At 35.8% G+C, this 13,753-nt stretch overlaps 1 protein-coding gene across 1 annotated transcript in view; it reads left to right on the top strand.

Annotated features, from left to right (window-relative positions):
- MUSK (muscle associated receptor tyrosine kinase) overlaps positions 1-13,753 on the top strand; it is a 137,969-nt gene that overhangs the window by 54,569 nt on the left and 69,647 nt on the right. Inside the window, exon 6 of the mRNA XM_034967957.3 lies at positions 12,451-12,575. Within this exon, the coding sequence (XP_034823848.1) occupies positions 12,451-12,575 (125 nt within the window). The remainder of the gene's footprint in view (positions 1-12,450; positions 12,576-13,753) is intronic.

Here is a 13,753-nt window from a genome sequence, read left to right as displayed (position 1 = left end):
CAACTTCAAACTATACTACCACGCCACAGACACCAAAACAGCATGGTACTGGTATAAAAATGGGCACAGAGATTGGTGGAACTGAATTGTGAACCCAGAAATGAAGCCAAATACTTATAGTTAACCGATCTTTGACAAAGCAAACAAAAGTATAAAGTGGGGAAAGGGCACCCTATTCAATAAATGGTGCTGGGATAATTGGCAAGCCACATGTAGAAGAATGAAACTGGATCCTCACCTCTCACCTTTTACAAAAATCAACTCAAGATAGATCAAGGACTTAAATTGAAGACCTGGAACCATAAAAATTCTAGAAGATAACATCAGAAAAACTCTTCTAGACATTGGCTTAGGCAAAGACTTCATAACCAAGAACTAAAAGCAAATGCAACAAAAACAAAGAAAAATAGATGGGACTTGGCCGGGTGCATTGGCTCATGCCTGTAATCCCCCCACTTTGGGAGGCCAAGGCTGGCAGATCACTTAAGGTCAGGAGTTGAAGACCAGCCTGGCCAATATGGTGAAACCCCATCTCTACTAAAAATACAAAAATTAGCTGGGTGTGGTGGTACGTGCCTGTAGTCTCAGCTGCTCTGGAGGCTGAGGCAGAGGAATCACTTGAACCTGGGAGGTGGAGGTTGCACTGATCCTAGATAGTGCAACTGCACTCCAGCCTGGGCAACAGAGCGAGACACCATCACGGGAAAAAAAAAAAAAAAAAAAAACCATGGGACTTAATTAAACTAAAAAGCTTCTGCACAGCAAAAGAAATAATCAGCAGAGTTAACAGACAACCCCCAGAGTGGGAGAAAATTTTGCAAATAATGGATCTGACCAAGGAGTAATATTCAGAATCTACAAATAACTGAAACAGCAAGAAAAAAAAAATCCCATCAAAAAGTGGGCTAAGGACATGAACAGACAATCCCAAAAGAAGATATACAAATGGCCAACAAGCATGGAAAAATGCTCAACGTCACTAATTATCAGGGAAATGCAAATCAAAACCACAATGTGATATCACCTTACTCCTGCAAGAATGGCTATAATAAAAAATAATAGATGTTGGCATGGGATGTGGTGAAAAGGGAACACTTTTATATTGTTGTTGGGAACGTAAACTAGTACAACCACTATGGAAAACAGTGTGGTAATTCTTTAAAGAACTAAAAGTAGATCTACCATTTGATCCAGCAATCCCACTACTAGGCATGTACCCAGAGGAAAAGAAGTGATTATACAAAAAAGATACTTGCACATGCATGTTCATAGCAGCACAATTTGCAATTGCAAAAATATAGAACCAGCCCAAATGCTCATCAATCAACCAGTGGATAAAGAAAATGTGAAACATATAAATACACACACATACATACATATACACACACACCATGGAATACTACTACACATACATACACACACACACACACACACACATATACATACCATGGAATACTACTTATCCATAAAAAGGAATGAAATAATGGCATTCACAGCAACCTGGTTGGAATTGGAGATCATTATTCTAAGTGAAGTAACTCAGGAATGGAAAACCAAACATTGTATGTTTTCATGCATAAGTGGGAGCTAAGATAATGAAGATTCAAAGGCATAAGAATGACACGTTAGACTTTGGGGACTCAGGGGAAAAGAGTGGAAGGGGGATGAGGGATAAAAGACTATATATTACGTACAGTTTACCCTGCTCAGGTGATGGGTGCACCAAAATCTCAGAAATGAAAAAATTTTAAAAACTACAACAATGTCAAATTCTTTGTATTAATCCTCCTATGCAATCCCACTGCCACTTGAAAGGCAGTCTTCAAGTACTTCTGAAAAATACTCATCCCCAAAACCCAGGCAAAAAATTTTGATTCAGTAACCTAAATTGTGTGTCCGGCATTTAATTGTTTGTTTGTTTGATTGCTTAAACTTCATAAGTGATTCAATGAATTTCGAGTTTTAAAAGCCACCACTTTAACTGATCTGGGGTTTCATGTATTGCTTCAAGCCTAGAAAATCTCCACCATTATGTCTTCAGATATAACCTCTCTGCTCTTCCTTCTCTTCTCTACTGCTCACACTCCTGTAAGCATATATTAGAGCTCTAAATCTGTTCTTCCCATCTTTTAGTTAATCTTTCACATTTCTGTCCATCTTTCTCTCTGGCCTCAGGGCTGTATGATGGCTTAAGTGCCATCTTCTGATTCATTAATTCTTCCCTTGACCTTGTCCAAGCTTGAGTTTATCATATCTTTTGTGTCTCTGTTTGTTATTATCAATTTCTAGCATTTCTACTATTATATGTATTTCAATTTTGCCTGTTTGTTTTATAATTTATTTTTATACATATACTATTATTTAAGGTTCTTAAACTCCTTTTGAACTTCTTTGTTTTCTTCCAGAGTAAATTAATCCCCCAGTTACTGAATTCATTAAGTTGAAAGTCAATTTATTCTTGCTTAGCAATTGTTTTCCTAATGTGCTTTGAAATTATGATTTGCCACTGTAAATCTTATCATCATCTCTCTGAAATGATTTATTCCTTTTCCAGTAATTTTGGGGGTTGCCCTCTACTTCCTTCATTCATATAAGATATTTCAGGGAGCAATTGTAGGACCCTATTCTGTAATGTTTTGACATTCAATCCAGACCCAGTCACTAAACCATCAAAAGCATAACACATGTTCTGACTACGATACTATGACTGCTTTGGTTTCAAGCAGCGAGCCTCCAATCCCCCATCTCATATAGTACACTTCTAGAGAAATCAAACTTCAAGCCCCTTTCTCTGTTTATAGAATTGGAACTCAGCAGTGACTACTTATCTGTTGTGTTTTATCTACTTTCTTATACACTGAGATATTCATCTTGTTTTTTAATATGGCTTTGTCTTTTTAGGTAGCAAAAAATTATATCTTCATTATTGCTATGTACTTATATTCTAGCTAGATGACTGAATTGTAATATCATAACACCAACTTGAGTAGTACTCTTTGTGCTATAATTATTATATATCATCATATAAATTCTATCCAGCTGAATATATAAAAATAAAAATTTACATTATTGCTTGAAAGAGGTCAAAAGTATTGATGTTTAAAAGTGATATTTTTATCCATCTAGAAAACACAAGAGTATCAACTCCAAAGCTACTTTAACTAATATGATAATTAATCCTATTTACAAATAAAACGCATACTTATGTACACATATATTAACAGTTTTCCTATATAGCAGAAATAACGCATTAGAAATTAATTGAAATAATGGCATTCACAGCAACCTGGTTGGAATTGGAGATCATTATTCTAAGTGAAGTAACTCAGGAATGGAAAACCAAACATTGTATGTTTTCATGCATAAGTGGGAGCTAAGATAATGAGGATGCAAAGGCATAAGAATGACACATTAGACTTTGGGGACTCAGGGGAAAAGAGTGGAAGGGGGATGAGGGATAAAAGACTACATATTACGTACAGTTTCATTCTTGTTAGGTGGATAGAAGTGGGAAAAGGGTCTTATAGATAGTAAGTATAAAGAGATTGGTTTTGGTTTGATTTTGATTTACAGATATTCTCTCTCCTTTATAACACAGTTGATCAAAATGGATTGCTACTATGGTACTGAGTTTCTCATAAATAAAACTTTTCAAGAAAATTATGGATTACTATTTACCTTGGATGTTGAAGTGAAGTGAATAAATTATATCTCAGATTAGTCCAATAAGAGCAGTCATTGATTATTCTAAATACCCTATTGGACAATTCCAACAAAATAGGATGAAAATGCCCCACTAATGCAACTGGCAAATAACTTGTTTAACAATAAGTGTGTTCTTCTTTCTACAAGAGACTGTGCTGGACTTTAGAGGAAAATAAAGCAGCAACAAAAGTCTGATACTAATCCCAATTTAATTCTAGCCCTAACCTCCCTAAAGAAGATTACAAATCAATTTGGAAGACAAGAACAATGCATTACATATAAAGCAGTTAAATAAAAATTTAGTAATTAAATGGGAATAAAGACTATGAAGCAGAATATTTTAAAATTGATAAGTGGTAAAACAATAAGTTCAGAAGTCAAGAGTGATCCTAGTAGGCTAGGCAAGCAGGATATGTGGAAAAACTAGGACTACTGTTTGAGCTTGAAATGACCAACAAATTAATACAGTGAATAACTATACCTGAGCTTAAATAGGCCTATAGACTTTTCTTGCATAATATTCTCTAATTTAAAGTAACCTCAATTGTGTGTGCATGCATGTAAATGTGTGTATGTTAATGCATAAACATATATAAATTTGTATCTATAAAGAGGTATAATATATTTGCATTAGAAAGAAATTTTGATAGTCTATAACTGAAACTATAATTTCTGGTAGAACTTCTAAGCTTCCTCCCAGGAAAATGACAAATCTTAGACATTCTTTCATGTCTTGAGTTCATCCACTGTAAGTAAACAGTGGATGAAATAGGTGTATTCTTTCAAAATTTTGCACTGCTTCCAATCCCAAATAAGGCAAAATGAACAATAGTAGCAACAATAACTTCAAACTGAAAAATTTCAAAGGAAAATTAACATTATCTAAAATTGAGCCTACGCTCAAAGTAGAGTTCAAGTATAGTCCTGTATAGATCATGGAGCGAAACTGAAAGGAGACTCAGAATTGACCTGCAGTTGCCCTTGAACCCTGACAAAGAACACTCTAAGAGAAGAAAATGACAAGTGAATATAATTCTCAAAATTTACTAATGGAAAAGGTTTACTGATACTCTTTAACTTTAGTGGAATAAAGTTTTGGAGATACCGCAGTTGCAGAATAAAGACACTTAATATCCCTATAAAAACACCATGGCCATCTCAACCACTCTAAGTTACTTGGCTGATAAAGGAAAAAGAAAAAGAGAGAGGGAGAGAGTTTTTGTTTTGTTTTGTTTTGTTTGTTTGTTTTTCCAAACTTAGAAACAAACACATTGTTCTGGGGCTCTAGAAAGATGTGTCCAGCCCGAAGGCATTCAAATGCAATTTTTCAAGTCTAATCTGGCCCAGTCATGGACCTTCTTTCATTTCTCCTGACTGAGGTTTGTGATACAGACAGGGAATCTGCAGTTTCCTAATGTCCAGATGACCAGTTTTAAATATGAAACAAACTAATATTTATCCAATACCTGTGCTTTACCAGGCACCGTTACGAAGATTGTAAAAAAAAGATTTCTTCATTTGAAGGTACATTTGACAGACGACCTCTAAATCTCCTTTTAACGATAAATATATTCAATTCAGAAGTTTTAAATAGTTTTTGAACTTGATGCTTATAAACAAAAACCAAGAATGTACCACTGAGTTGATGGAGGTAGGGAAAGTTCAGACAGTAGAATCTAAATGAGGAATTACAAATTCACTTAAATGTAAGGGGATTGGGTGTTAAGTGTAAATATGAGACCTTCTCATTGGGAAGACTCAATGTCTGAAAAGGGGGTTGAATTTCTGGCTCTGCACCTGCAGCAAATCTCCAAGACTTAGATCCTTTGTCCGGAAAATGGGCTAATTTTGGCAGGGAGGAAGTGAAGGGTTTCACTATTTATTTATGACAAATATTCAACACTCACAATTCTCTCCAATCAGAAGTTCTTTGAGATGCTGTTGGTCTTGACCAGTCAGAGAATGGAGTCATCTGACTCACCCATTCTGAGAATGGTCCCACAGACACTATAGGTTTTAAATTGGCCATTAAACCTGCCTATAACCTTGTCAACCTTGGCTAAGTTCATCTGATGGACACATGGTCCTTGGCACCCATGATGCGGTTGCTGGCGGAACATTTCCACTGCATGTTCAGGTCCACAAACTCAGGCTGGATAATATCAATTATGTTCAATTACAGAGACATGGGGAGAGTTAAACGAGATCAAGTAAAAAATGTGCATGAAAATATCCATAATCTGTGAAAGACTATGCAAGTGTATTATCATCATTGAGTGTTGTTAGCAATAGCATGGCCATTTTTTACTTACAAATAAATATTGCAGTTGACGTATTACTAACTCTAAGAAAGGTTCAAATTTACATGAACAAATAAAACTTCAGGAAAGAAAACTAGAGTTCCACTTGGGGACTACGTCTGACATGGTTATGTTAAACATTTTGGAACAATTAATTTGGTTTTGTTGTCTCTCTTCTAGGATTTTGAAACATTTATAAATTCTCAATTCTTTCTATTCAATCTAAACATTTTACAATATCCTGTGGACCTTACTTCCTTAGTAGATTCCCAGAAGGTAATGATTTGCTCCTTTCTGCTCTCCAAGCAGCTTCTGTGTTGGTGCAGAGTTGCAGATCTCTGTTGGTGGTAGGTTCTATTCTGCAGAAACCCCCTAATCCTCTGTTTACCACAACATGAGTCTATTGCCATAGAAATGATAGCTGAGATCCCAGATTGAACACCACTGACTTCACAGCAGGGCCTGGTAAGAGGAGACTCTAAGCTACAAGGGGGGAACGCAATGTATGAGAACAGTAGGCACTCTGTAGCCTTGAAAGAAAGGGTAACTGTCAACATTAGAATAAAAATTCATGAAAGAGCTACATTGTTAGGTATGCTGTAGTTTATTTTCTGTATAATACTGCCTGGCTAAAAGTAATCATTCTGAAATCTTATGTCATTTAATAGTTTGCTTTCAAAAGGTCTGCAGTTTTCCTTGATTGCATTTGTTTCTTATTGAAATAAGAAACAAGCAGCTTCTAATTAATCTTGTTGCACAACTGATGTTTCTGTGGTCAAAGATTTCCCTTTTCATGATGTGTTGTTTTGTTTGCGTGTTTATTGTGTGTGTTTGTTTTGTCTTGTTTTTATTAACAGAAGAAAGTGAACCCGAACAAGATACTAAAGGTATTTTTTTTTCTTTCTGCATGGCTTCTTTTTAATTGTGTAGCTCTTTTCAATTGTTTATTTTTGTTGACCTTATAAACAGCTCTAAGTGCCATTTTTAAAGAAATAACAAACAATGTATGGGGAATATTAAGTCACAGCACTTAACGGTGTTGTTAGATAGGCTTCTTTATTATATAATATGCTTACTGACCATTTGCATTTCTTAAGCAAGATTGAGTTAAAAGTAATGTTTAAATTTGGTGTCTCTGGAAATACAAACAAAATGAAATGAAATAAATCAGCATGAGAGTATAAATCCCACATAGATTGGAAAAGAAAGATACCCTTTGACTAAAAGACTTTTGGTGGGGGTTGGGGGCCTTTACAGTCTTTGGATAAATGTTAGGATGTCAAGGTGCCAATTTGGTTTTTATTGTGATGATTTCAACAAGATCAGGAGTATTATGCAATTGCTCCAAATCAAGAAAAATTAAGTTATTTTAATTGCACAGAGACATATGTTTGTAGTGGAATATGTTTAGAGGAAAACAGCTGGAAATTAAATTTGTATGTGAAAAATTCTACTTTTTCCCCAACAGTTTTCTGTCAACAGTTTCTGTTTTCTGTAAAAAAAAAAAAAAGAAAAAGAAAAAGAAAAGGTACCTTGCATTCTGATTAAGCCCCAAACTTTGTGCTCTTCTAACCTAAAATTTGATATTTGGGGGATGAAATTCGTGAGTTCTCATGTAATAGAGTTGACTGTAGGAATTAATCTCAAACTGGTATTATTTAAAACAGTACCTCCTTATCTTAGTATCTCATATAAAGTACAGATAATGTTTTCTTATTTTTAAATACCAGGTTGCTTACAATTAAATACAGGTAAAAAAGCATTTTACCTGGTCCTATGTGAATTTTTTTTCTTAATTTATTCCTATCAGTCATTGCTGGTTTGAATCATGTAACCTAAAAACCCTTTTCAAAGGAAGCTAGAAAATAACAAAAGAGGAAGGGAAAATAAAATCCATGGGAGCTCCTTGTGTCCTTTGAAATAACTGCTCAGAAATAGAAATTGATAAGAGACTTAAGTATTCCTCTGGCACTGCTCCCTTACCAAGAAAAGAGAGGTAGTTCATCTCCAGCCAAACCACTCATTTATTTCAGGACTTAACATGGATGCCCTGTCCCTTGGGCTTTTTATTACACTCCAGTGCAATTTCAGAGTGAATTATGCCTTTATCTTTTTACTATACCTTACTCCTTAAGATGACAATCAATAATAAAACTGATTACGTATCTGAAAGTGCTTTGAAATAAGGAGAGAGAGAGAATATAATGTGGGTATGTTATAAAAGATTTTAGAATTGCTGGATTCTTGAGCCCAATTTTGAATATAGGATTCTCCACTTGCAGTTAGCCTGCAAGTCTGCTCAAGAGACATTAAAGCCCCAAACACATGAATAGATCCCATGAGAGAAAACCCAGAGTTAAATATATTACCTGGTGTCTATTTTCCATGTTGCAGATGCACTTGCTTACCCACAGGAAACCAAGTGGTTTAGGGTTCACAGTGAATTGGAGAAGGATGGATAAGACTATGTACAGAAAGAGGGGTTTGATGATTTTTTTGTTTAAAAATCCATATCAAAACAGTTATAAATGCTTTCCAACTTACTAAGTAATTTAATGTTCCTTCTATTAAGTGGTTTAATTGTTTATGTAACAAAAACACTTTTATATTCTTTTATGCAAATAAAACACAAAATAGGGATATTCTATGCCCATTTTATTTAATAAGAAACATGTCATATAACTTTTTAAATTGATGACCTAGAATGCATTTTCAGCTAGTGACTACCACTGAAATAATGGGATTTACTGTTGACTTGTGTCCAAGTTTGTTATTGCCGGTGTATTATTATTCATGGAGGTTAATCTGGCATTTATTTTTAATTGCAACTGACTTTATTGTTTACAATGCTTGAAAAACATGTCAAAATTTCCCTCATCACCTTTTTACCTTTCATATTTGAAAAATGGTAAATTTGAGTATTATGCAATTGCTCAGATAGAGTTGGGTAAAAACATATCAGCTTTATTGCTGATAAGGCTGGAATGAAAAATAAAGATTTCTATTCCATGTGAGAATTAGACTAACATAACTTATGTTTCCTCATCCTCTTCCTCCCCACCCCACTCTTTCCCCTTCACTCTTAGTTGTAGGATGAAGAAGCCCTGACCTGGTAAACTTACTTACACACATCAACCCTATATCCTTCTTAGATGCAAGAGAGGTGGGAGACTGATAGCTCAGAATAGGATTGAGATACACATAACATATCCAAGTCCCTTCCCCCAACCTTACCAGAGAAGTCATCATGTTCGTTCATTTATTTATTCGTTCACTCAGCAAATATTCATTGAGTGCCTACCATATATATATACCATGCAGGGTTCTAGAAATAGAGACAGATATGTAGATAGATATATAGATTGTATCAGTCAGCTCATGTTAAAAAGCAAAGCAAACCTTGCCCTTGTGATGCTTACATTCTAGAGAGGAGAGACTGACAAAAAACAAACAAGCAAACAAATAAATCAGTAATTACCAAATGATTCAGATAGTGGTGTTATGATACAATACAAACAAGGGTAAGGGGAATGGGGATGAGAAAGTACTATGATAAGGAAACATTTGAGTAGAAACCCAGAAGACATCTGCTATCTCCTTTGAGAAGGGAGGAAGACTGGGAGGAAGGGTGAAAACTAACTTTCAATACTGAAAAAAGGGGGTTGAGGTTCTATTTTATCGTTTAGAGAGCATGTGAGAGTGCAGGAGAAAGCAGCTTCCCTTTAATCCCTGGCCTTATTGTCCTCTTAACCTAATCCACTGCACTTAATGAAACCCATGGTCAGCCATAGTATATCTGCCCCCTTCAGGGAGAAGTTTATCAGCAGTCTCATATTCATGAAGCTACCTATAATGTCAGCAGTACTCCTGTACCTGCCTGTGCCACACTGGAGCCCCCAGAAAGTTCCCATGGAGGGCAGAGTATTACATTAGTTAAATTAATTCCAAAGTCACGTTGAATTGACTCTGTTTTATTTACCATCCCACACTATGCTTAGTTGTGTTGTGCAATGTGGATAATCAGAGGTTTCACAATAAGCCCAAATGATATTCCAAATAATATAATAACAGCCAAAAGAAAAAAAACTGCTATAAATTAGGACAAAATAAAACCTTTCCGATTACTATATTTCCAAGAAGAATTTAAAGTCCCCAAATTAAAACTCTTGGCTTTATAAATTAAAGCAGCAAAACATAATCGAAATTACATTATTCTCCAATTTTTTATTCTGCTCATCTTCAGCCAGAAGGCTTTCATTCAAAAGGCGTTTTTGATTCAAAAAGTTCAAGGGTATAGTCAATGTTACTAGAACAGTTTTCTAGCACATATGAGGTTGAAATGTGCTAGATTTTCCAAATCTCTCAAAGATCCTGCTTGTTTCAGATTCTCGGGCAGTGGGATCCATAGATGGTCATGCAGTAGTCCCACACTCAAAAAATTTAGGAAACACAAGCATAGCCCCAACCCCTACAAGAGTTATTTTAGCCAGATGATGCACATGGACTCTAAGTCTCCATTATTGTAACCAGAAAACATTAGAAGAGTACCTGGACGCACCCTCACTACAATGCCTGTCAGTGTTAGTTGTCAAGAGTCTGTAACGTGTGAATTTAGATTAAGTTGGGAGAATAAGAATCCAAGCAGAGGCACACATTGCATTTGGGTGATATGTCTCTTAAGTCTCTTTTAATCTATAATGGATCACTCTTTCTTTTTTACCCCCTAATGCTAATGATTTTCCCTGTTAAATATCTGGGTTTGATTGAATTGCATCTCCATAGTGTTCTTTGAAATGTTCCTCAACCCTTTAATTTTTGTAGATTGTTAATTGGACCCCAGGACTTACTTAAAATCAGGCTCAATTTTGCTTCTGGGGGACAGATTCAGCTTCATTTTAAACATTTGATAGCATTCTTTGTTATTTTTTAATAATCTCTTTTTGCCTTGAAGACAGCACCTTCCTTGCATTTCTTTTCTCCTGGTTTTGGGCCCCACATTTCTATATCTAAAATATCAATATCAAAAGATAGGAAGTCAAATTAATTTAAATCTGCAAAAAGCCCCCAATGGTCAAACAAATCAAATGTTCCTTAATCTCTTTAAATTATGCAATGTTTTTTAAGAGGTACTCAACAATCAGACCAACTGGAAACACTACTCTGGACCTGTTCTATCATTGTCCTGCGTATCTCCTTATACTTATATATGGGAGAGCACATGTGGTCTCCCATACTTTAGTTTAGAATCCAATATTCACAAATTTCAATTTAACTAGAATTAAGTTTCAAAGCATTGTGCTAATTGGGGCTTCATACTCTAATATTATATTCTGCGCTTAAGTCCTAGAAATCAAAAAGTAGGAGCATAAAATATACTTACAGTATAATAGGCCATCCAAAAGATTCCGTAATAGTTTAAACAAACACTGAATTTGAAGTCAGAAGACTTGAGTCCAGGTTTCTCACTCATCATTCTTGTTACCTTGGGAAACCAGCTCACTTAAATTAACAAAGATTTGGTTTCCACTGCTATAAGATAAGAACAGGAATCTAGCTGATCTCTGGAGTCTCTTCCAAGTTTAATGATTCTGTGAATCTAAGTACCCTCCAATTTGTAATGCATTGTGAGCCTCAATCCCACTGTTTAGTTAAAGGTAAAATTTCTTCCTACATCAAAATAACTTCCTCTTACTTAATCAGTGGGGATTCAGGGTCAGAAAGGAATAGAAATTACTCATTCTGCTGCCTACACTTTATCTAAAATATCCTTTTTTTTTTTTGCCCAATATATCATCTGAAAAGTTTGACACAATTTGTCTGCCCTCCCACTATGATACAGTTGAGGGTGTAAAGTGTAATTATTTGATTAATTCAATAAAATACTATCCTGTGCTTGCTCTGGTCAGGAACTCTGCCTGAAACAATACAGCAGTCAACGAAAGGCAAGGCTTTTGGCTTCAAACAATCTAATGGGAAAGGGGAATAATAGACAAGTAAAAAATAAATAAGGTAATTTCAGATAGTTGTAAGGTCTGTAAAGACAATAATGTAGGCTGATGAAAAGTGAATGGGGGGAGGATTACACTTGATGTTGTGTGAGTAAGAAGGACCTTTCTGAGAAAATGTCACTTAAACAGAGACTTGAATGATTCAAGGAACCTACTACTTGAGGATCTGGGGGATAAGTGGTCTAGGCAGAGGAAGAACAAGGGCAAGTTTCCATGTTAAGAACAAGCTCAGTGTGTCCTTGAGTGGTGAGAAATGTAGGGTTATAACATAAAGGGCTTGGAGGCTCGGCCATGGCATGTGGTATTATCCTCAAAACAGAGCAAACACTGAAGAACTGCACACAGGGGAACATGGTCTAATTTGCATTTTTAAAAGACCACTCTAGCTTGACCATTTCCTGCAGGAGCGTCACTCACCACTTCTGTCTTCCTAACAGTTTTTGCCAGGATCCTGCGGGCTCCTGAATCCCACAATGTCACCTTTGGCTCCTTTGTGACCCTGCACTGTACAGCAACAGGCATTCCTGTCCCCACCATCACCTGGATTGAAAACGGAAATGCTGTGAGTGTCATGTGTGTGGGGACTTGTCTGGGGAAGACCCATTGGTGGTGAACTGCAGGATAGACCATATAGTTGTAGTTACCCAGATCTCTGTCATTGGTCTCACCTACACCACTTTTCAAAGCCTCCCAATATCTTTGTCCTAGAAGCCATTGCCATAGAAATCAAACTCCAAGAGTTTGCTTCCTTCCATGTATCATGAGGAATACTAGAAAACCAATTTCTTTCTTTGTGCCTTTGTGTAAATGGGAAGTGGTAATAATATCTTCCCATATAAGTAAAATAATTTTTGTAAAACTCATCACTGAAAGATTAGTTCCCTGCTAGAGGCTACTTTGATGGAAAGTAATCCGGAGTTAGAATCAGTGTCAGTTCAGCATTCTTTTCTTCATTTTCAATAGTGGTAATAATAACTGATGTATATTAAGTAGTTATTTTCAGCCAGGCTCTATTCCAAGCACTTTACCTACATACATTTATTTATTTATTTATTCATTCTACAAATACGTATTGAGCTTCTGAACATCAAACACTATTCTAGGCCCTGTGGATACAGGAGTAAACAAAACAGGCAAAGTTCTCTGCCCTCAAAGAGCTTACCTTCTCATGGGGAAATATGGGAAAATATATGTTGTATGTGTATGGTGTCAAATGCCATAGAGAAAAATAAATCAGGAAAAGGAGACAGAAAGTTCAACCTTAGGAGAAATCAGAACTCTCCTACACTGTTCATGGGAACGGGAATTACTACAGTCACTATGGAAAACAGTATGGCGGTTACTCAAAAAGCTAAAAATGGAATTGCCGTATGATCCACCAACCCACTACTGGGTATACAGTCAAAAGAAAGAAAATCAGTATATCTAAGAGGTATCTGCACTCCCATGTTTATTGTGGCACTATTCACAATAACCAAGATATGGAATCAAACTAAGTATCCATCAATGGATGAATGGATACAGAAAATGTGGTACATATACACAATGAAATATTACTAATCCATAAGAAGAATAAAATCCTGTTATTTGCAACAACATGGATGGAACCGCGGGACATTATGTTAAGTGAAATAAACCAGACACAGAAAGAAAAGTATTTCATGTTCTCTTTCATAACTAAAAAAAATTGATCTCATGGAGATAGAGAGTAGAATGATGGATATCAGAGGCTGGGAAAGG

This window comes from Pan paniscus, chromosome 11, assembly GCF_029289425.2.
Source record: "Pan paniscus chromosome 11, NHGRI_mPanPan1-v2.0_pri, whole genome shotgun sequence".
NCBI lineage: Eukaryota > Metazoa > Chordata > Mammalia > Primates > Hominidae > Pan > Pan paniscus.
This window is presented reverse-complemented; position numbering and strand designations above follow the sequence as displayed.